General features: G+C 37.8%; 1 protein-coding gene across 9 annotated transcripts in view; it reads left to right on the forward strand.

Annotated features, from left to right (window-relative positions):
- The window catches only part of LOC135407823 (transient receptor potential cation channel subfamily M member 3), a 413117-nt gene that overhangs the window by 379653 nt on the left and 7830 nt on the right, over positions 1 to 25634 (forward strand). For all 9 annotated transcript variants that reach the window (XM_064643199.1, XM_064643194.1, XM_064643198.1 and 6 more), the window contains 5 exons: positions 1538 to 1789; positions 6969 to 7143; positions 17738 to 17888; positions 18440 to 18639; positions 19804 to 19936. In XM_064643199.1, coding sequence (XP_064499269.1) covers positions 1538 to 1789; positions 6969 to 7143; positions 17738 to 17888; positions 18440 to 18639; positions 19804 to 19936 — 911 coding nt within the window. The remainder of the gene's footprint in view (positions 1 to 1537; positions 1790 to 6968; positions 7144 to 17737; positions 17889 to 18439; positions 18640 to 19803; positions 19937 to 25634) is intronic.

Raw genomic sequence — 25634 nt, forward strand, 5'->3', positions numbered from 1 at the left:
AAATGACCCATAGCTGGGAGAAAATCTAGGTCCACACTGAATACTACAGCACATTTCTAATAGTATTTTTCTCTTTTAATATTGAAATTTTTCTGCTAATTACTGCAAGCCATAACACACATCTCCCTAAAGATGTGAATGCAGAAACATAGAGCAGAGACAGAGCATTTAAGGTGGAACTCAACCTATAGACAGAGTGAAGTGGCTCTGCTGTCCCTGCCCCTCTTGGTCTCTCCCTCTTGCAGCTGATGCTGTGCCCTTTCACTTGGCCAAATGTACCACAGTGACACCAGCGGCCCAGTTCAGCCCTAATGGGAGTGGGTGCAAGTCCCATTGACATCAACTGAAACAGCACATTTGTACCCTTGGGCTGAATCTGTTACCAGTTATGTTCATATTTTCTGAAATAAATGCTTTTGAACACTAGACTAAAAATGGACTTGCAACAGCCACTTAGGCTTCAAAGATGGATTTCAGACACTGAACTGTAAACTCTACTTTATAAAGAAAAAGAACAGAGAAAAGATACTGCTTGAGAGGCCTATGAATATACTTCGCTAACCAAAGGAAAAAGGAAAACAGAGGCAATAGCCACACAAGGACTGTGCAACACTGATGGAGAAAATCCACCACTGCCTCAGTAGGTGGAAGGCTGCAGATAGGAACTGTGTGTGCAATGTTTTCATCTAATCATTCACCCCAAATTGTCCTTTCTACAAAAGTTTTTCAAGAACTTTTGTCACAATGGATTTTGAAGTAGATGTTGGAGGCTCACAGGTGAGCCTAAAATTCATTCTGAAGATTAATTATAAGAAAACTGTATGGTGGCATAGTAGTTTTTAAGGAACTGTATGAGTTTGCTCAAATGTTCTTCAGCTAAATATAGAAAATTAAAACCAACAGCTTGTTAACTCACTAAAAGCTAGAACTTATTCATAGACATCACTTAAGGAATAGTTTTATAAAGAATTCGGGAAAACAATCAAGTTTCACTAACGATCTTGCAAATAGAATGACGATAATTTCATAAGGTAAGATTAATTATTTTTGTGAACTGTATTGCTGCCTGTGGAACTTATTTTCCAAAAACAGGTCCAAGTAATAGCTAGTATCTCTGTAGATTCAATTTATGATGCAGATCTTTATGGTTATTATTGGCCATTTGATATACATTTTAGAATGATTTTCTTTAAATCTACACCTTCTTTAAATGTGAATTTTCTGATGAAATATCCTTCTATATTTCTCCGTCTATTCCAAGACTCTAAGTAGTGTTAATAAATTTGAAAAAGAAATATATACATATATTTCTTCCAGTTTCATGAGAGTTTTAGGCCAAGTGAGCACTTTGTCCTTTGAAGTATCTTGCACATAGATACATGCTAACAGTGGTTGAAATGGAAGATTTTTGAAAAAGAAATCAGAGAGTACATGAGATATTGGCCTGTGTGGCATATCTGTCTGTTTACTACAGATTTCTTCAAGCTTACATTCAAACAGCTCATGTCCTTTCTTCTCCATTTCCTCTGTCCTTCAGATATTGATGTCCGAGCCTGGGAAACTGTTACAAAAAGTAAAAGTTTGGCTCCAAGAGTACTGGAATGTTACTGACCTTATAGCTATCCTCCTGTTCTCTGTTGGGATGGTGCTCCGTCTGCAAGATCTGCCACTCCGGAGCGATGGACGAGTGATATACTGTGTTAACATCATTTACTGGTATATACGGTTATTAGACATCTTCGGAGTAAACAAGTATTTGGGACCATATGTTATGATGATTGGGAAAATGGTAAGAGAAGTTGGTGTACTTCTGGGTTTTACCAGCATGTTCTTGATTCAGTATCTGTGGCCAATGACATTGCTGCAGTTTTATCTGTATTTTTTTTAAACATTAGTATTTTCATGTAAGATAATGCCTTATTAAACCAAAACCTCAGCACAGACCCCCAGAATTCAGTATTAGACTCTTTCTATCCTGATAAGTGATGTACTGTTTGTCTTTCTCTGAGATCTCTCTTCAACAACAGAGCCATCCATCCTATACCTCTGTGCCTCATTTGCAGAAAGTGCAGAGAGAGAATGGTAGTTGTAAAGGAAAGTGGTTTGTTAAGGTTGGAAAAAAAAAGTGTTCAGCTGTTTAGTACCTTGAGACTCTCAAAGACAATGTGTTGTAATTTTTGTGGTGTCTTCAAAAGCATAATGGTTATGACTGAGACCAACCTTTCTATAGTTTGCTCCATACCCATATGCTCTTCCATCTTTCAAGTTCAGGTGTGTCCTTATGAGATGATAAATCCATTTGCATAAGTGCAGCGTCTGTCCCCTGGCCACATCACATGTTTACACCATGGCAGCAATATGAATAGCTTATGTAATAGTGGTTGCATACAGGAGGAACCAAGAGATATTTTACAGAATCACAGACTTACAGAAGCTTCTGAGTTGGACAGGACCCACAAGGATCAGTCATTGAGTCCAGCTCTTAAGTGAATGGCTCATACGGAGATCAAACCCACAACCTTGATGTTATTTGCACCACACTCTAACCAATTGAGTTTTGCTGCCTCATGCATAACTTTTGACTTTTTGGCTTTTTATGTTTCAATAGAAATGTTGCATTAAAGCAGCATTTTGCTCGTTTGAATTAAAGAAAACGGCTGAATTTACAGACACACATGCACGTATCCCTGATATTTGAATACTTGCACATGTAGCTAATATGTGTTCATGTTTTAAATAGAATAAAGGCCCCTTGAAGCTGTGCATTTGGTTAAAAAAGTAAACAGAATATTAGGTCTTCTAAATGGAAATACTACTGCTGTCTGAGTGGTATGTGGGCAATAATCAGAAAGTCCAAACAGGCTGTCTGTTTTGTCTTACAATGGGCCTCGAAGAAAAGATTCATCCATCCTCACCATCGTAGGAAAAAGGTGCATATATGAGTGCATGGACTAAAGTCCTTCCTTGGTCTTACATTAGTCACAACAAGCTCAGGGAGCAGATCTAAAACTGAAATGTGAATTATACGTCCAGTTACACTCCCTACTCAACAGGTGACCAGACAATCCTTGTCTTATCCCCTCAATTTACCAGCTTTCAACTGCAAACCCACCATAGTGGGTTTGACAAAGAAAGAACAGCTTACTGAAAAAAAAATAAAGAGAGAGATAGGGGCAAAACAGAAAATACAAAAGAAAATGACTGTTGAATTGTTATGTCCTCTAAACAGGATTTTGAAATGTTCTTCCTTCAAGGAAACAATAGGATGTTTTGCAGAGGTTTTGCAGAGCTCCAGAATACAGAGGTCAAAACACTCAACAATATTTGTTGGAGGTAACTGTGAAAGGACAGAAGCACCCAAGAAAGAAACAAAAATCAAAAGGAAATCACTGTCTTATCATGTTTCTTCCCTGCCCCATTTAGACTATGTCTCTCTATCAGTACAAAATACACAGTGTATAAAACTTCTAAAAAAAAACAACTACTTTACACTCTGTTTCAGTTTTCACAGCTACATGCACTAAAAGTTTAAGAGCTGTGGTGCTAACACAGGCAATGTGAGCATCAGTTTAATAATAAAGAGTGGCCATGATAACAAACTTCTAGTAGTCAGTGTTATAATGGCTTCTAGGAGCCCACCTCCACCAGAAGTATAAAAAGTGGTTTATTTTTCTCCTGGAGTCAACACAGAAAGGAAGTGATTTAAATAAATGGAATTTTCATTCCTTTGTCATTCTTACATATGACAACAAATCAAACCTCACTCCACTTTCTATGGGAAACAAATGCAGGAAAATCACTGGCCTCTGTAGGCTCAGCACACACTTAAAGGGTGTGGAATTTAACTGTTGACATATTCTGAAGGTGTGGGCAACTGTTAAAGGAGGGAAATTCTTCTAATTTTTGCCTTCCTGTTACTTGATTTTCATACTTTGTCCAACTTTCCATGCACTCAGCAACTGTGACACATCCCCTTTCCCCACACATGTAATGCCCAACTGGCTCGAGTTACACAAATTAGCCTCTCACATCTATTTTCTGACCCACTTATTCTCTTGTGCAATGTCCAACTCATGCACAGACTTCCCTGGGAGTTGCACTTGCTGAATCCAGGCTGCAGTGGGCTCCCTTGTGTAGTTTTGTTTAAATCACGTCTGTTTACTTCCTTGAGTTCTGTCTTCTGAATGGTCTTTTAAGGTCCATTCAGTACTATGAAGAACATCGAGCTGGCTTATACATATTTCTACAGAGTTAGCCCATCACTGTACTGAGGTCCTCAACAGACCATATTTAACACCTGAACTTTTTTTCTAGAGCTTCTGTTTTAGACTCCAAAGGAAAAGGATGGCTCTTTCTATCTTTCCAGTGTTAAGGAACTTTCTCTTCATCAGCCTCTACATTGCAGATGACAAAATAGCTGTAAAAAGTTTTATGTCTGGGCACTGTGAACAAATATGCAAGCAAGGTTAAGCAAGGGGCAGGAATAGGTCTCGAGGGGTTTTAAAGCAATAGGTTAAAGCAAAGTTGAAGATACGAGGAGGAAACTGAGTGAACAAGTTTATTATTATGTTAATTTCAGTAACAGAATATGTTTGTTATAATGTGCTTTTCTAATCTCTGCACAAGTGATAGATTTACTTCCCTTTTATTCAGGAATGAAATGACATCACTGTGGAATGTCAAGAGAATCAGATATATCGGTTCCTTTAATGTGTGGAAATGTCTACATTTTCTTAGCTTTTCTGCAAATACAAAAGAGCAAATAGAGCCAGCTGATTCATAAAACTGTACGAACAGTTCCTTGTTTTATCAGTTTTTTAAATAGATGACTAACAAGTTCTTCAGAACAATTGAAATGGCCATTGCCTTATTAAAATAGCAATTGTAGTTTGACCCCACAGGCTAAAGGGAAACTTGCCCATCTATTTAATTGTATTTTAGACAAGTTACTGAGGGTTTAGAAGATACCCAGTTGAAGGAGGGAAAAGCTAATGTGGATCTTTAATGGAGAATGGCACTGAAAATTTTATTTGTTGCAACATGAAGTCAAACCTGTGTGAATCCTGATCAAAAACAGCATTTAGGATATGGTCTTAAATTGCCACAAAATACTCATTATGTTTCTTTGTTTGCAGACATTTAAAATTTACATATTACATGTATCATGTTGTATATTTCTATCTGAAACAATGTCTGATCAGACAAGAAAGGAGGAATCAGATTTCACCTCCAGATTCCATCCCTAAAAGCAGTAAGAACTAAAATATGATTATGCAGCTTTGCCATTTCAGACTGCTTTCTGAAGTACAATGATCTGCAATTCCTCTTTTGAAGAGTATTTTCTTGAGAGATTAATGCCCTGAATATCATAAGAATGTTGGTGATTGACTTCACTGGTTTTTAATTCCTTCTTAATTCTTTAATTTCTTTAATTCCTCTCTCATATCCCCAAGGTTTTTTTCTTTCTTTCTTTTCTGCATTTTTATGGCCTTCAAGACTTTTCTTTCCCCTGCTTTTTTTCACTTGTTCTCAGTTCCTTCTTTCCAGCTTCCTGAGTCTCTCCTACCAGACCCCTGCCCTGCAGGTGCCTCTCTCTCAGTAAACATGAGAATACCTTTTTTTCTTCTTGCTACTCTGTAACACTCTCTTTTCTCTGTTAGATACTTTCATAGTGTTACTTTGACCTCAGGTCTCTCTCCTTTTGTTTAAAATTGAAGAACCCCTGCAGCAGTGCCAGATCCATCTGCTGCAGCTATGTCCCTCTTCCACCAGCTCTTGTCATGAGCAGCCCTGCTCTGGAGCTACAGCAGGTCCCACATGGAGCAATAAGGCCACCAGCTGAGGTGCAGGTTGGTTGCACACCTCTCTTGTAAGGCTGAATTCAGCTGAGCCAGAAAATGCGAAGACTGAAGGGATTAAAACTCATAAGATTCAGAGGAGTTTTAGGTTGAGTTTCGACCAGAGGCAAAAGTTAATGTCCAAAGCTGTGAAAAACAGTTCTGTTGTAACAAGTCTAAAGAGCAAAGCTTTATAAATAAGCCTGTAAGTAAAAGAATTAAAGGGATCATACTAGGGACTTTAAGGACTCCCAATTTTTTTCACATTTACTTTAGGTAATAAAGCATCTCTGCTGTACCTGCTGGATGCCCATTGTTCTGCCCTCTTGAGGGTCTTTCTAGCACAGTGCCTCTTCTAATCCTCAGACTCTATTCAGCAACTCGTGGGATTGCTGTCCCACTTTTTTCAGGAACAATTTGAATGGGTGGGTGCTGTTTGCAAGCACTAGTTAATCTCGTTCATATGCTAATGAGACCCTCAACAATAAAGAAGAACAGAGTTCACTGCCTGTTATATGCTTTTTTTTTTTAATATGGCATTTGTCAGACTCTCCCACCAAGCCGATTTCTAGCCCAGCCAGTATCACAGATTTCCTTTCTCACTGGTTACCATCATGGTGTCCCTTACATTGCAGTAACAGACTGTTCTGCCACCCGTTACTCCTTATGTTAGTCGCAGCTCCGTTTGCTCCAAGACAATGACTATCAGTGAATAAAATTATCCATGTCAGTCCTTTTGCCTCTCAGTGCCTATAAACAATACCTCATCTCACCACCCTTGCCCAGACCAGGCTGCTGATCTCACTGAACCTATATTCTTGTTGAGGCAACTGATGTGACCAGATGGCACCTTGCATTTTCAAGCCTATTCATAACATTTGAATTGTTCTTAAAAGCAACACTAGGTAAAACCAGGGACACAATAATACCACTTCACTTCTTTGAAAACAAAATTTTTTATGTGTAAAAGGGAGAATGGCTTTTCAAAATTTGTTTTTGAAAATTCTGTTTCTAAGATTCACAAACTTTTTTTTTTTTTTGCAGTGCATAATAATGAGAATATGGACAAATAAATTTCTCTAATTCTTATCCTCTCTCTCTTTCTCTGTCTTTTCTTCTCATTACATCCAGATGATAGACATGATGTACTTTGTCATCATCATGTTGGTGGTTTTGATGAGCTTTGGTGTGGCAAGACAGGCTATTCTCTTCCCCAATGAGGAGCCTTCGTGGAAGCTGGCGAAAAATATTTTTTACATGCCTTATTGGATGATCTATGGGGAAGTGTTTGCAGACCAGATAGACCGTAAGCAAGTTTATGATTCTCATACTCCAAAGTCAGGTATCCAACTTTGATCAGATGATGTCCTATTATATCATGTGTGTTTGCTCAATAAATGGCTCCAGACAGAGGAACTCTTCAACAGAGAGAATGGTCACAAAAATACTTTCTCAGCTAATATTGGGGTGCCAGTTTCGGAACATGCTTCTGGCATCACTTTGCAATCATTTGACTGGAAATCTGTAATGCGAAATTATTTTGCATATAAAGAATATTTTAAATGGGTCCTTTTTACCAGCTTGGTGACAGGGACTCCCTTTCAGGTATCCACCATGGTTTTGGTGGCATATCTGGAACAGAAAAATCACTCCTTTTTTCTCATCCATTAGTCTGATTTCAGACGTAACTTCATGCTGAGCATCATGTCTAATAATACTGGGTTAGACATTTCAGTTCCTGTACTTCATGAGGATGTAATCTGATAAGTTTTCCTTTCTCTGTTACCTCCTCACTGCCACCACCTTTACACTAACCCCTGTGATGCAATTCTTTGGGGACAGTAGATCCACTATTAGAATATTGTTATATTTATTTATTAGAAGGCAAGGCTCTGCTCACACCAGTGCAGACAGAACAAGAGCAAATATTTAATATACTGTCTCCTCAGGATTCATCTGATCAGGAAAACACTGATTTTCTATTTAGATAAACCCTCTGGTGCCACTGTGTTCATTACACCAAGGGAGAAGGCTGATCATGAGAAATGGTGCAGTGAATCAACAAACTAAGAAACACAAACAATGTATCTTTTGCAAAAAACTGTTGTGAAACTGATGTTCATCATTCCTACTTAACTATATGCAAGGCTTGGCAGCATTTGGAAGTCATTATCTTTTCCGATGGCAGATGACAACCATTAAAGCTCTGTTTAGGATATTTCTTCTTATCATATGTACTACCTTAGGAAAAGACAGTGCTTTCAGAATTTATTTGTTGCTTGTTCAGTGTTGATAAAGTTTGAGTGGAAAAAAGATGTTGATTTTTCCTGAGCTGTTTAAAGGTAATAAATGTATCTATATCACAAATAATCCACTCACTTTAATACAGTCTCAGATGGTCAGATGTATACATATCACATGGCAGATATTACAGCCATTCCATGCTCATTTCTTCTTCCTGGCTAGCACATAGTCATTATCATGGATACAAATGATGCCTCCCTTTTATGTTTACTTCCCCACTTTGTTTTCAGAGGCAGAGTGGCATGCAAGGAAGTAAACAAATACCTAAAATCACTGTGTTTCTTTACCCAGTTCCCTCATTTTTATCCTTTTCCCTTTTATTTTTAAAAATTCATTTCATTCCAAAGGCATAATTGCTGGGAATATAAAACTTCATCTTGCTCTGAAAGCATAATAGAGAGATAAAGGTTTGTACCATTAAACTATGACTTCCTTCCACAAGCAGAATTCCATCTGTCCCACTACAAGTGGCCATTTATTGATACTGTACCAAGTAACTACCGTAGTGCAAAAAACATGGTGGTTGGCCGAATAAATTGTTCTTGGTTCTGTTTATTTTTAATGAAGGGCTGATTACAGTTTAGAACCTGGAAACTTAAAAAACTAAAGGGTCTTTGAATGAAACTTTGTATTTAAGTAAGAAAAGAGAGCGGCAATCTCCACACCCTTGCATGAGAATTTGGGGATAGTCTGGTGTGTTATTCAGGTGCCCAGCATTTAAACCATGCAAAAAGATGCAGAGTAATCACTTCTGAAGCTTAGGGAAAGCAGAATTCGTGGTGGCTTCAACTCCAGCTCTAAATATAGACAAGTTGTTTTTCTGTGTGTCAAAGAAACTGGAGTTGCAGCAAAAGTGATGATGTCAAAATGAAAAGCAGCATCAAGTTCCTCCTTCCTGAGAGGCAGATGACAGAGAGAATTAGAATCTGCCACTCTTTCAGCACAAAATAATATAACATGTTGATGGCAATTTTATGCCCCAAACAGAGGTGGAGAAACCACTCAGAGACAGAGTTTAGGTCTTTGAGTAGCGAGGCATTTATTGCAATACAACATTGGGGAAGCTCCCAGCTGGCGCTGGACAAAAGAACTCCAAAGTAGTAGTGAACAACTGGATCCTTTTATACAATTTTTGCTAAGCAATTGCATCATTATACATGAATATTCATAATATTGCAACATCTAGTTTTAATATTCATAACAGGTGGAGTTAAGACAGAGTTAGGGGCGCGGCCTTCAATTTGGGGAGAAACTTGGTGGTAGTTCCTGTTCTTTGGCCTCCTGAAGGGTCTTTTTCCTACTCTTCATCGCCATAAACTTTCGACCTTTCCCTACTTTGGTTTCCTTGTGCATTTGGCAGAAGTTCCTGATATTTGGCAAGAGTACCTAGGCCTTGGCTCATCTCTTTTTCCTTATCTTCCCCTGTCTCCCCTCCATATGCCTATTTTATGTGTATGTTAGCATTTTTGGTTCTCTCTGTTTTCCTGTGTACTTACTTTGTGTCCTTTGTGTCAATGTGTCCTGCATTCATTCATGAGTTATTATCTCCGCTGTTCCTAAGACTTAGTTCTCTATGCTTTTGCTCAGAGCATGGATTCTAAATTAACTCTCTAATTCTTGTTCTGCTATATCACATTCGCTTCTCAGGCCTTGCTCTGCTTCAATGTCATGTCTGTCTCGGGCTCAGTTGTCTCAAAAATGTTGTCTGTTGAATAGACTGGAAACACGAGCAATGGTTGGTGATGTTGTTGTAAAATTCAAAATGGCCCGATTGACACCGAGAAGGTTTTACTAGTATATTCACATTTTTTCACTATTTGAAAATTTGCTGTTCTGTGTATTTTTCCAGTTGTTCTAAGCTAAATCAGCCACTGTACTCATGTTAGAGTGCTACAATGCTTGTACTTTGCCAAATGAGACAGATGTTCTAAAATTGTTATACTACATCTAAACTGCAATTTATAGCTTGGAGCACATTTTTTTAATCAGTATTATTTTAACAAAATGAAAAGATTTCATTGTGAGTTTCTTTATATTTTGGTGTTTAATATTGCTACATGATTTGCAAATTTAGGATACAGCAAAAGTGCTCATTATGGAAATTCATATTGATTTGAGCCACACTCCTGGAAATTATCTGAAATTGTCTGAAATTATCTGAAAAATGTAAAAAAAAAAAAAAAAGTGTGCTACTCTAAAATTTCTAGTTCACTTTTTAAAATTTTTAATTTATTATTTTTATTTTATTTATGAAGCATGCCATTAAGGCTGAACAGATACATTTTCTGGATCCATCTCATTAGCTGGCAGCCTGTTCATCTAATGGATCTACTCTGATTTTTTTTACCCATAATTTCTGTATTCATAGAATCATAGAATCAGTCAGGTTGGAAAAGACCCCTGAGATCATCAAGTCCAACCCTTGATCCAACACCACCGTGGTTACCAGACCATGGCACTAAGTGCCACATCCAGTCTCATCTTAAAAACTTCCAGGGACGCTGAATCCACCACCTCCCTGGGCAGCCCATTCCAATGTCTGATTACTCTCTCCATAAAAAATTTTTTCCCAATATCCAACCTAAACTTCCTCTGGCAGAGCTTAAGATTGTGTCATCTTGTCCTAAGACATTTCATTTTATTTTGTAATGAAATGTTAACTGGAGTATGTGTTAGTGTCCTGTTGGCTTGTGATCTCACCTTCAACTCAAAAGTGAGGACAGATTATGTCCTCACTTCTGGGAATATGAATACACTATTCAGTGGTCTTTATTATCAGTGATGTACATAAATACTACATATCTACAAATTCCTGACTATAAACCAGTTGTAAAGGGGAGGGAGGGGGAGCAGGAAAGGAAAGTAAATCTTTTATCACTGTGTTCAAATTTTTGGGTCAATTCAACAAAAACAGCAAAACCAGTCTCAAAGTAGTTCCTCCTGGACTATCAGTTCATCACAGACAGGACCACCACTTTCCAAAAATCTTGTCATATTAAGCAGGTGCTTCATAAAAAAAGATGCAGAACTTGAATGGCCAGCTTAAGCAATTCTTGAATGAAGCTTGTGAAAAGTAAGAACTTTTGAGTATGCCTAAGATAGTACTGGGGAGCAACCACAGACAGTAACATATGGAAGAGTGACTGCTGCTAATGATGGAGACATCCTGCATTTCTGGTGCCCTTTCAGTCCCAGCTACCCATGAGGTCCACAACCCAGCACCATAAGGACTTTGGGAATGGAAAACTAGAAAAGACAGACTTTACTGTCACAGTACAATCATAATGGTCTTCCTCCAGGTTTTGAGCAGGAAATTAGTAGAGTATGGTCTGTAAACAAAGGAGGCACAATTGAGATTTATTAGACCATATTGTTCCTCCAACTATCTCGAGCTATTCAGCTAGTTCTTTTTAGCTGATCTGACATGGACAGAAGGTTACACATACCATGTTGTCTACTCAGAATGTCTTACCAATTACATGACACAACTTTTGGAACTATGCAAGAGCAGAGATTAGCAAAGCTACTTCATGGAAAAGTGCAACCCATCAAAACATCAGTAATGACTGGAGCCACCTTGGGCTATTGAGTTTTGACTTGAGACTAGAGAATCCCAGTTAGCAACTCTTGGGATTCAAATAAAGGCTTAGACTGGAGAATTGAAAGGAGGCGGCAAGCTAATAAAATTTATGAATTATTTAAAGGTTGAGAAATGAAACATTAATATATTTCAGGAAAGGAATAATGATAATAAGAGCTTGATAAATTGAAAAAATTAGACTGGTATCAATTACATAGTTGAATAAAGATATTTTATTATCCACTGATAGTTGGAGAAGGAAGGAGGATCGAGGTCAGGGAACTAGTGATTGGACATACCACTTTCTTGTCTTTATGCTGCCTTTCCTAATACATCTGAGCCTCGTGCTACCCAATGGGATCCATGGGGCAGCAGCCAGCTACATAGCTGCTTTAGTGAATGCCTGTCCAGAAGGAAATCCACACTTTTCCATGCACTTTTCCATGAAGTAGCTTTGCTAATCTCTGTAAAATCTCTGCCTCAATTCACCTCACATTGGCACTATTGCTGGCAGTTCTAGCCAGAAAAATTCTTAGCACGGTTCTCACATGTGAAGAACATTGTTTTCACCTTCCAAAACTATCTGCCCCTCCAGGATACTATGGATACAGAAGTATATAGGAAATACTGAAGAGGAAAGGTGAGTTTGCTTGGTAAAAAAATGTAGATAGATGACATAAATGGTGGTCATCTCTAGAAAATTAGAATCAGACCTCACATTTTCCTATATTCAGAAGACAAAGCAACTGAGCCCGCTATTAGCCTACATGGGTTTGTGTTTTTGCATCAGACCTCACAGTTTCCTATATGCAGAAGTCAAAGCCACTGAACCTGCTGTTAGCCAACATGGGTTCGAGTTCTTTGTTTTGGGCAGTTTTTCAGATTTGCCTGGTGTCTCACATGTCAGATTTCCATCTGTATTTTCTTACCAGCTGACAGCATTTCCAGTGCCATCTGGAATCTGAAGATCAGTCTGAATTGTGTTTATTTCTTGTGTGTACTCCTTTTTTGGAAAAACCTACATAGTTTAGGAGAAAAAGATGGGGTCTCCTTCTCTTTTGGTTCTATTGGAGGAATATCAAGTAACCGGAATGCAGTTGTTTCAGAAGATAAGAGACAATTATACACAATGTTTTAACTATCCAATGAATTTCAGAGGAAAGAACTATAACTACAAAAACTTTTTAAAAATTCTTTAAATTTCTTAGTCTGATAGATTTATTTATTTTTTATAGTTCTCGAAGTTTTTGTAGTATAAATTGAAATTATATACTAAACTCTTTATGATCTTACAGGCTATATGATTTTCATGACTTGATAGGAGCTTTCTGTGAGGCCTGTCATTTGCATGGATCGTTCTGGAATTCGAACAAACAAAGCAGCTTTCCACAAAACAGAATAAATCATACCTGTGGCAATATTTTTAGCATTGTTAGACAAAGGTAGTGGATAAAATTTTTGCACATCCTACAAACCATTTTGAAACTTTCTCTGGCCAGAGTTGCAGCAGTATTCCATTCCTAGCACTTCTGAGGTTATATTTTGGGTTCCATTTGGTTGACTATTTTTAATGGGGGGAGTAGGGGAGTAGGAGGAGGCAAAAAGCACCAAAGTGAACAAGAAAAAGACAAGGATTTACTATAAATTATGATTAAAATACAAGTAGATTGAAGAGACATTCAAATCCACTTTTAATGTGGCCTGGGGCAAGAAGCAACATGTAAGGTCGGGATGCTGTAGTTAAAGAAAATTTTGAAGTAATTTTGAAGAAAATTTTGAAATGCACTGTTCAGCACCCTGGATGTTTCTACTGATGAACAGAGCAACTGTGGGAAATTCAGAGTTCACAGATTTGGATACTTTCTCTGTAGGGAAGAAGTGGATAGCTCTAGGCAGCTTACTTAACATTTATTGGATTTTTTTTCAATATTTACCAGCCTAGCAAGCTAGTAAGATTGCTTAGACATTTGATTCAAAAATCATACAATGCTTTCACATCCTTTGGGTTAATTGTGGATCAAAATTGGAAAGTGCAGTTATTTGTTCCCATATTATTTTAGATCATAAGAAAACATTCAGCAGTTTCTTGTGATTTCAAACAAATCAACTTGTATTGTAAAAGTTGTATCCATTCATATGTGACAAGTTTACATCAAAGGCAAAAAGCTATTCAGTGACAAACTTGTTTTATGCACTTCCCTCTCTTTGTTATTTCCCACAACTATTTTGGAAGGGTGCAGCTGGGAGAAGAGTCATGATGCAGAAATCAGCAAGCTTTATTTCCAAAGCCCTCCACCCAATACACAGTAAAAATGAGCAGTGCCCATGTCATGACAGTAATACCAGCAGTGAAACAAATTCTTCCTGAGTTCTGCCTCTGCTTTAAGCCTGAGACACACAAAGACTTGGGTTAATGTTGTATTTTCTGGCCAGGAAACAGGAAGGGGGGTTAGGCATGTAGCAGGAACCCATACAGGAAACTGTAAATGAGAGTCAAGAAGGAAAAATAAGTGTAGGAGAAGATTATGAAAAATGAAACAAGATGCAAAAATTATGTACATTTACAGGTATCAGGATACAGTGTTTGAAATCTGCGTGCAGTTAATGCATGTAATTGAAATTAAAACTCCAACCATTGATAATTTTCTAAAACCTGAGCTCAGGACATAATGTCCAACCTTTATCCAATTGCCTGTAGGTATCAGAGTTGCTGGGTTTTTCAGTTACATGAGATTGGCATATTGTTATGCTAACAGAATTTTCTTCAGTAAAGTATTTCATTAGAATTAAGTACTCTGTGTCATTTGTTAAAGCAAGGCTATAATTTAAAACAGATAACTAAGTTTTCCTGCATGTTAATTTGTGCTTTGAGAAAGTTTGTTAACACAGTATGTTACTGCACATACCACAAAAATTACTTCATTTCTCAAAAAATAATTAAAATGGTCAAATGTTATTACACATGAAAGGCAGGTGCAGATTCCTCAGGGATGAGGCACAGCACTCAGCAAGTGAAAACTTTGGCTTTGTGGAAAGCATAGCATTGCCACAGTGGGAGCCCTGTGACACTGGCACTGATCCAATGGAGACCCAGGGCGGTGGAGCCCTGCTTGGAAATCGGGCTCAGGGAAAGCACCGCAGGGGTGGATCACGAAACTGGCGCCGATCAGTGAACCACACGTATGCAACGTTCTGTTCTGCTCATCAGGGACCTTGCGGGTGTAATGCAGGTGCTGCTGCCTGGATTGTGGGATCTGCAGCCGGGCACCACGCTGGCACCCGTGCAGGTATACAGGCAGAGGTGGGTGGGGGGAGTGATCTACCCCAGGTTACTGTAATAGGGAGACAAGATGTGCTTGGGACTCTACATCTGCAGGTGGGGGAGGCAAGTAGTCCCAGGTTACCATAACAAAGTCTTCTCACACCATACAAACAGTATTTTAATTTCTTAAATATAAACAAGGATCTTCGTTATCTAAAAATAGTATCATTGCTATCTTTAGGCTCCTGACAGAGTCCTCTGTCCTTTTTCACAGAGAGAGAAATTTCTGGTTTCCTGGGAATAATTGTTTTAAACAAATTTTTAATTAATAGTTGGGGGAAACAATCCTTTAAAATAAACTTCATAGTTTAAAAATGAATGAACATGTTCAGCAATGTGCCGGGGAACACAGGCTTCTGCCTTTTGGACACACATCGTACATTTTCTCATGCAGCTGAAGATCTGATGATTAAGTGGTGGTTTAGTTCTCCATAAAGTAAGGCAAGCGGTGGGTATTCTCATTTTATTTAAAAACTGTACCCACAACAGAACATGCAAAAGAGAAAAACTTTTGCAAACCTTCAGGACAAGCTGAACAGCAATGGATGCATAGAATAGAGTGTGGGAACTTGTCTGCATAGGAAGTCTAATTTGGCCATCACTGTGTGTCGTAAACCAACTGTTGTCGGCAAGTAGAGCTAGAGAAATATTTTTTGTCTTGTTAGCTGTTGAGGCTGATTATTTTTTCAGATTAAATTCTAGTGTGTTTCAGAAACAAAAAAAAATATGGGATAATAGAATTTTAACCAGATTTGGAGCTGCATTTTTTATCTCATTGCTCTAACATTTAAAATGTGTCTTTCATAAATTTCTCTCATTATTGAAGACATTATTTCTTCTGTTTTCAGCACACAAAAGGAAAACAGGTTTCATCAACTGATATAGTGATTGTTCCATTACTGGTGAAATCATGCTGGGTTTTGATATTGTGTTGTGTTGGATTTTGTAGATCTGACTCAAGATGTGAGCAAGTTAGTGTTTCCAGACAAACAGAGATGTAAGTCTCACACTGAGTGCTAATAGCAAGAGGTATTGAACGTCCCAATTTCTCCTGGGTGAAAGCTAAGTGCACATAGTCCCACACTCACAACAGCTCACTGAAGGCATTTTCATTGTCTAAATGAAGCTGCTGCTTGAAGCAGTGTGGGAAGCATGAAATTACCACTGCCTTAAAATGATCTGCAAAGTGATGCTTACTGAAAAAACAAGAAATGCATACTCTCAGGCTGTTCCAGTAAAAAAATGTATTTTTGTAAGAAGGAAGGACTAGTGATGCCATGTGTCCAGACCCAACAGAGCTGCTCGTAAAAATCAGTATTACTTGTATTTGACTTTGTAATTTCTTTTTCTGTGAGTTGAATATTTTTGGAGATCCCATGTTCAAAGCAGATTTATCCTGTAGTCTTTCATCCCATATGACTATAATACTTCTGTATGTAATAGCCTAACATTTATGTGTGGTGCCTATAAATCAAGTACCCAAATCACACACAGTGTAATGTGGTTGCCAGTACAGACATCCACAGTTGAATTTCAAGCTCTGTGAACCAAGTTCAGAAGAACGTTTTTGAGAAGGTCCAGTAGTTGGTACTGGAAATACGGATTTATTGTCATATGATGAAATTTTACAAAATGTACAGCATCAGCAAACTTTGTTTTTCATTAAGTCAGTGGAAAACTGTCATTGATATCAGTATGAACTGCATCAGTGTTGAGCACTTTGAAAATTTCTCAGTTAAACTTCTTTTTGATGGGGATGAGAGGAAAAAAGCAGCAGGGCTGTGGAAAATTTACCATTTAAAATGGTTTGTATGTGTAAGGTGCTGTTTCAATTATTTTCTTGAAGTACTGATTAGAGAGATACATAGGACTACTAGGACTGAAGCTAGAAAGACATAAACTGAACCCATGCTTGCAAATGCAGATCACCTACTACAGAACATGAGGGCATATTAAAAAACAAGGAGAGAAAACTATTTAACCATGTTTTCTCTCCCCTTGCTTCAGTTCTACAACATTAATACTGAGAACATTTTGATTCCAACATATTTGTGGAAGAAACAGGTGGCATCTCTGCTGCCTACATGTCCCTTTACCTGATACAGTAAAGACTTGATCATCTCCCCCACTGTTTCTAGGCATGCAGTCAAAAGTCCTTAATAGCAGAAAGTCATTATGAGTACGTCCTAGAGGGATTTGGGCAGCAGAGTACACAGCAATAAATGGCTACTCTTTAATTTACTTTCATATACTGCCTTTTCCTTATTTATCACATGCCTCTCAGTCAATTTAAAAAGAACGAGTTTTCACCATTAAAGAAATAATATGCAAGCTTTTTTGCAGGATTAAACATTTTGATCATTTCATTTGCAGAGCCACTAATTACCACAAGAGTACCATGGTATTTTAGCTGTATGCAAACAGGCAGCTTACTCACACCAAGCATGTCTCCTGCAAGTTCTGCTGGGAATATCTTGACATTCACAGTGAATAACACACAGCAAATAACAAAAACTGCAGCCTGTAAAATCTGTGATAGCAAGCACAAATTTCTTGGGGGAAGTGTCAATGCCACTGTTATTTGGAAGATGTTGTCTTGGCAGGCAGGCCTTTATAAATATTTAAATATTTCTGTAAGAAGAACTGAAAAAGTAAGATTCATTCCTTTTTTTTCCCCCGTATCTTTGTTCCCAGCTCCTTGTGGTCAAAATGAAACCAGAGAAGATGGCAAAATAATCCAGTTACCTCCCTGCAAGACAGGAGCGTGGATTGTTCCCGCCATCATGGCCTGTTACCTCTTGGTAGCAAACATCCTTTTGGTGAACCTCCTCATTGCTGTTTTCAAGTGAGTGACACATTGCAAAGTATGGGCTTGGGGAGGATGCACATTGTTCACATGCTGTGAAGGCTGCTGAGCTACAGGCTTTGGCTCAGAGACGTTTTCAGAAAAGTGAGGGTGAGAAGGAAAGAGGCAGTAGTTTGTCTCCAGGGAATGAGGGAAATGCCAACTTCTTCTCATTGTGCTTATTTCCAAGGACAGACACCTGATGAGAATCAGGACAAATAAGCCAAAAAAATGTAAAGTTCAGTTACGACATCATTCACTCCCAATATGGAAAACAAGAATAAAAATGTTTTATCTCAATGGATTGCTGTAAGACTCAGTGGTTGTTCACAACAGATATACACAATAACAAGATACTTTGAAAAGGCTGATGGCCACTGTGCTTTGCTGAAGCACAAACTTATTATTTTGTTCTGCTTCCCATTTCTGTGACAAGGAAACATTCACCAATATTAGTGAAATGTGTCTAGTTAAGATGCTGTCATATCAACTTTGGCAAAGTACCCAAAACCATTTCAATCTGATGTTATTTTCCTCTTCTTGCCTTCTAGTAACACATTTTTTGAAGTCAAATCTATATCTAACCAAGTATGGAAGTTTCAAAGATACCAGCTAATCATGACATTCCATGAAAGACCTGTTCTCCCACCACCTCTGATCATTTTCAGCCACATGACTATGATATTCCAACACCTCTGCTGCAGATGGCGGAAGCATGAAAGTGATCCAGATGAGAGAGACTATGGATTAAGTAAGCCTTAGACAATTCACAAGTGGACTGCCCAGTGCCATTGGTAATGTGTAATGTTTGACAGGCATGAAGACAAGTCCAGCACCTTGATAACCTTTTGAGCAAAAGAACAACTTTAACCTGCAAAAATCTTCCGTGAAGAATTTAGTTCCACCTGCACTGTCCAACCCTTTGTTCTCTTTGGAGTGGTAATGGGGCTGTGTGTTTCTGGAATTTTTTGGGGTGTTACCCAATTTGGTCCTTCAAATCAAAGGTGTTTATTTTGCCATTACTAGAGGTCTGTTGTTGCTGGAGTTCTTCTTAGAGTCCATCACACTTCCAGTTTTATTTTTGAAAACACAGAGAGAACATTACTACTTTTTGAGCAAACAGCACATACTTCTGCCCAACACGCTTTTTGCCTAGATAAGATGAGAGATGGTGAAAAGAAATTTTGTATACATATTCTCTCCTTGACACTGACTTAATCTGGAGGAGTAGTTTCTCCACACACTTTAATATGTACTCCCATAGCTATGATGGAAAACCTGTCAGATTATTTTGCTGATACTTTCTCTTTTCTTCTCTATCTAACTCTTCAAAGTAGATCTCCACCTCCCTCAATTTATATGCCAGAGGCAGGGAGCTAGGGTTGTTCATCTCTTCCCAACATTAGTCCATGCCATAGTCCACTTCTTTACGAGGAAGGAGCAGGAGACACGTGTGGTGCTGGAGATGGAAGTGCAACCAGACTGCTCTCCTCCCGCTCCCATGATGCTGCTGCCTGCAGATATCAGTTCTTGACACATCAAACAGACTCCTGTACCCTCAGACTCCTGTTCTAGTAGTCTGCTAGTGTCATTATATTTGTTTAGATTACAGGTGGGCTTTGGCTTCCACCATGTCTCCAGGACCAGAACAGTAGCTGTGTTTAGACCCCATGCAATCCAAATGTGTTCATGTTTGCTCACCATTTGCCTGCTTAAGTGTTTCTATGTCCAGAGTCATAAATAACTGAAGCCACTAATTTGGCAATTAGCAGTACCTATCTGCTTTCATATCAAAATGCCACATAAATTTTGAAGCCTGCTTTTGAAAGTTTACTCCATGAATTTCACAATAGATATGTAGTTTATTTCACATGTTAATATTTGCCAAATTCACATTTCTCAACTGTTTCCACAGAGCTTTTCATAACTGAGGATGAACTGAAAAAGGTCCATGATTTTGAAGAACAGTGCATAGAAGAATATTTTAGAGAAAAGGATGACAGATTCAATTCCTCCAACGATGAAAGAATTCGTGTGACTTCAGAAAGGTGCACTTTTTTTGTTTGTTCTCATAATTTGATCTGGAAATGTGTTTCTGTTGCCATTCTTATTTTTCCTTTCTTTTTCTTGAAAAGGGAAAAATCTGAGGTATTTTTGATAAGTCAACTAAAAAGTAGAGTGATAAAAGGTGGTGAATTAATTTTCTCTTTTTTTTGCTAGAGCAAATGTGTTCAAGGATAAGTTGGGTGGGGCTCTGACGAACCTGATTTACTGGAAGATTTCCCTGACAGAGGCAGGAACTAGATGATGTTTAAGGTCCCTTCCAACCCAAATCATTGCATGATAAGTTTGAAAAAGTGAATCTTTTAACCAGTTGTGTTAGAAAATACCTCAGGTAGTGAGAGACACCACTTATTCTTGCATTTCAGTTCTTAAAGCAGAACTTAAGGTACAAGCAGTCAGAACACAATGGGAGAGTAAATTAGAGTTCCTCAACAAAAATAATACTTTAGCTCTCACCCACTAGCCGTTCAAATAAGGAGCAAGCCTTGTTTCAGGAGGGCCTTGCTAGGTAAGCTAGTTTCATTGAGACCAGCAGCGATCTTGACATGGATTTTAAATGGAACAGGACATTTTACCTACAACAATGCACAGAGGACAAAAGTACTACCTTAATTTAGTGGAAGTTGCCAGTCTTCAAATCCATCAGTCCTAAAAACTCTGTTGATCTGCCATGGTGCTTATATGCTTTCATAGAACACTGCCGAGCTCAGATTTTGAGAACAGAGTTTGTGTTTGATTCTTAGCACTTTTGCCAATAGATATTTTATCCTGTCAGATATTCATAAAACTTATAAACTAATGAATACTCCACTAGCTGAAAACTCCACTTTAATTTGAATATCAGAGGTCAGGTGAGTTGTCATTTTCATTGATTACACAAATATAACACTCTCTTCCTTATACTTAATCTTCTAGTGCTGCCCCTGATTCAGCTATGCCTAAACTATGCTTTCTGTAGGCAAGGAAACATGCTGTTAATTTGATTCTGAAATAAATCTATACCAGGGCAAGATTGGAAGATATAGTATCCTTTAATCATCTGCATTACTGAAAACCAGAGAACTCCTAAAACATATATTTTAGAAAAGGATATTAGACGGGAAGTTAGTAAGGCATGTAATGATTTCCTTGTCATGGCCAAGGAATCCGGCTTTACTGGTCTGGAAGAGATAAATGAGAGATGAAATTATAGAGGTCTATATAATTATGAGCGCAAGGAGAGGGTGAGTAGAAATTGTTTGCTGTCACTCCCAGAACAAGGTATAGGGGAGCAATAGAATAATTTAACAGCATTCCAGATTCAAAATAAATGAAAAATAGGTGATTTTTTCATGCAGTAAGTAGTGGAACAGAACAAATTCTTGAAAGTTTTTGAGGTCTAAAAGAAGCTACATTCATTCAAACAGAGACTAGACAAGCTTATAGGAAAAGTAATCCAGTAAGGACTGCTAAATACATAGTTTATATTGAGCCCATAAAGTTTTTGAGCAAAAAATGCTTAGAAACTGGAGAATATAAGGAAGAAAGAATTACATACCCTTCAAAGTAAGATAGTGGGCTAAATTGGTGGTCCAACTGAGTAGTTTTTTTCTTGTGTTTTGATGGTCCAGTGGTCACAGAACTGAGCTGAAAATCATAGATGCTGGTCCAAATATCTGGGCATAACTTTCCTTTTGGTGGGAAAGGAAGGAAGAGGTATGTTTGAAGATCTGTAAATGAGAAGTAGTCCAGCTGGGTCCTCCCCTAAATCATGTGAATGCTGTAAGTCCTTGAAAATTAATAAATAACAGCTGCCTTTGCACTCTGTGCTGACCCTGTTTTATAGGAAAGAGTCCTTATCTCTAATTTAAGTGAAAATCTTATAGCGCCTTGTTCCAGAATAGAGCAGAAGAATCACAACCTTTCCTTGAGCATCTTCCTTTCTGATCATTGTGTTACATCTTGACCAGCACAGAGACATGTATAATATGATCAAAAAAGACTGCTCTATTTTTCTTGATCTGGCATGAAGCCACTGAAACAATCTCTTTAGTAACATTTGTTCTGTATGGACAGGTCTCGACTCTTTCAAAGCCCATGAAAAACCTCTTGTTGATTTCAAAGGGAACAGGGTCACATCATAACAGTATTTGAAAAGCAAATATGCTGGCTAGAGTAGATATTATTATGTCATCTTTGGTACTCTATGGTATCCATTAGTACAGCACTTTACAGTCTGCAATGCAATTACACTTACAGCATCCGTGTGGATGATGACATAGCTATTACCTTGATTTCAGAGCTGGCAGGCAGAAGTGCACAGAAATAGCTTTGTTTTGATAAAAGGGACTGAGCCTACAAGATCCACCCACACATAAAGAATGACAGCAGGAAGGGTCTGTGAATCTAGTGACATCTCTCTTTGGTCATAAAAGAGTTAAGTGGTGTTAGGCTCCAATGGGAATGCAGCCAGGACAACCCAACATCCTTATCTTGCAGAAACCACTGCACCTGGGAAAACTGGCTGCTCACGTAAGCACTGCTTTACCAAAAGAGGTCAGGTAAAGTACCAATACCCTGTTACAGTCCTGGGAATTGCTATCTATGTTTTATTTAAATAAAATCATTCAGCAATCACCTATCAAAAGCCCCAGTGTCCACAGTCCTTATGGCCGTTGAAAAGGATTTTGAAGTATAAACAATGCCTTAAAAATGGACATAGTTAGACAAAGGGATTTGTGAGCCTAATTCTAGCATTCAATTAAGAGGTCCACTTCGGAAAAGAGTGCCTTACTCCCATTAAAGAATGATTTTAATTAAATTACTAGTGAACTTAAGTCAAAGGTTAAAAATAAATAAGCCAACATGAATGTCAGCAAAAGTTATCATCTCTCAAACTGTAATCAAAAAGGCTCATAACAGGTAATAAAAAATCTAAGTTCTGATCTCTTATTTTTTTCCTGGTTATTGAATATTGTCCTCATATAGTCCATGTTTGTTTCACTATTAAAAAATTTTGAGCTTCAGCAGCACACCTGGATGCATGTTTTATATGTAGCCTCCTCTTATTCTCTTCTCATTCTATTAGGATGGCTTGGCACCTTCTAATAAGTTGACTAAATCTTGCTGTAAGGAAAAGCATAGGTATAAAGGAGGCATCATACATGGATACTGTGAGATTTGCTAAAAGGTTTATATACTCTTCTGAGTATACATGGAGAAAAAAATCCAAAGCAAAACTCAGACATTCTTATTTTGAAATAGCATTTTAATTCAAAACTGTTCCTCAAGGAAATACAGGTCTAGCTGTCTATTCACTGAGTGAAAGTATATTTTCCCAAGAATATGCAAAAATAGAAAAAATCACTTATTCAAAAATTTTAAGAACCAGATTATGGCTGTATTTCTCCAGAACGCATTCTCCTACATTCACAGTGTTTGGCTGATGTGAAACATTTTATCATGTTTCTAATAGGTTTATTCTCAGATCATGGTTCTGTTCTGTATGATGAATGAGTACAGAACTGAACATCTAATTAATACAAGAGAATATCACTAAAAGAAATAATATTTGTTAAAAATTCTGGAGTGGCCACATGCAATATATAACTAAAGATGACTAAATTAAACTAATAGCTTTAGGTTTGAAGGAGATCATCATCTCTCAAGCTTTCTTTTTGTGACTAAAATTATATAGTCAGAGCTCATCAAGTGTAAACACATGTATGTATTTCTCAGTTCTCTAGGCACATCACTAGTTAACTCTGGTTTCTCATCCCAGACTGCACTACCCTTATCTTGTTACATTTCTCTTTAAATTTTCCCCTACTATCAATGCAGTCACATCTATGGTCACTTCCATAGCAACCAACAGACCACACAACACAAAACCCTCTCTTCACCTTATCTGTGACAATACCACCAGGCTTGCACTCTGTGCCTCTGACAGTAGCTGATAGATCATGTTTGGGGAAGGAAGAACAAGCGCATGAATATGTACCAGCAAGGTATAACTCTAGGTTCTCCTAAGGATGCATTAGTTGTGTTCAGTAGTGTTGCATAGCCCTCACATGAATGTAGGATGCAAAACTTGTCTCACAGTTCTACTCATATACAAACTGGCGGTGTCTGTATGAAAATTATTTCACTTGTGTACAGCTGTCAAAGCAAGAAAAAAAAAAACAAAACCAAACAACCAACGTCAAAACCAGATTATCCAGTTAGCTTCACAGAACATTATAAATTCATTCCAGTTCTTGGTAACTGTTGCTGCAGTCAGAGGGGGTTTTTTTTGTTGTAATCTGAGCATTCTCCACTAAAATCCAGAGGTTTCTCAAATTGCTTCTTATGTGTCACAGCCCTAAAATTTTGTCTGTTCATCATCTTGGAGCAGTTGTTATAGAATCTGAATGTGGGGTGAAGGACTCAATTATTGGCTGATAAATATTTCAAAAGTATATTTGCTTTCATAAAATAGCAGTTCAGATAAGTAATAGCATGAGGGAAAATTCAACTGCTTCCCATATAAACTGCTCTCACTATGGAATTATATCCTGTGCTTGTAATAACATTAATCTGTTTTGTTGGAGAAGCTGGTAGAACTAGAAACAGACTGGTGTCTAAATCATAATGAGAAGAATGAGATTCCTTGAAGCTACCAGTTGATTTCTTAGCAGTGATTACCTGATCATTCATCTATTGAAGTCTGATGATGGCAATACAGTTACTACTGTTTGATTTGCTGTGCTTGTGCTTTCGAAACACAAACTTCAACAGAAAAAGCCTGTATCTCACAGGAACGTGCAACTTGCTGTAGAGAGCAGAGTCACACTCTTACCTGTCCTCTCTTGTGTGGGCAGTTTGCTGTTGGTCATCACCCCAACGTAGTCAGATTTCAGTGTTCACCAGCAAAAGTGGTGAGCATTACGTAACAGGGCGTTAATGCTGCAAAATAGTCATTCATTGCTAAAATTTGGTTTCCTTCTGGGCAAATAAGAGGGTTTGTGGTGTTGTCAGTATCAGATCACTTGTCCTGTTGAAAAATTAACTAGCAGTAGTAGAAGATTATATTTATACCATCAGAAATCCTGGCAATGATTTGTGTGCCTATCAACAGACAGTGTGCCTATTAACATTTGAGCACGAATTGCTCTAACAGGCAGAGCGTAAGAGACTTGTGAAGAGAAAACCGTGGAAGTTGTGCCATTTGGTATTTGTTGCTTCTCTCTTCATTTTCCAATGTCTACAGCAATGTGGAAAACCAGAATTGTAATCTATCAATCAAAGATAACTACATAAATTTGTGGCTTTTAGTACTTTTTTGGCAGATAGTGGAAGTCCCAGTCTACCATAGGGACTGCAACCAGAGAAAAATAATTATGCAAAGAAAATTCATATGTGCTAAAGGAATTTCATTGTTTAAAATTGTCAGACTCCACATAAATCCTTCACTTGAGACATTTTAGAAGCCAGAGAATTGAAATGGTTGAAGGCCATTGGCACAGATTAGTACACAATTCACCTAAAGTTGAAAACATTTTAAAATGAGACAGATCAACAATGTAGAAAAAATAAACTGAAGTTTAAATTAAATTAAATTGCATATATTGAATCTTACATTCAATTACCTCTTACTATTTCAACCTAATTTTTTATATATATATTACGAGAGCAGCTAAAAAATTGCTTTAAAATCCATCATTT

Source organism: Pseudopipra pipra, chromosome Z, assembly GCF_036250125.1.
Source record: "Pseudopipra pipra isolate bDixPip1 chromosome Z, bDixPip1.hap1, whole genome shotgun sequence".
Lineage (NCBI taxonomy): Eukaryota > Metazoa > Chordata > Aves > Passeriformes > Pipridae > Pseudopipra > Pseudopipra pipra.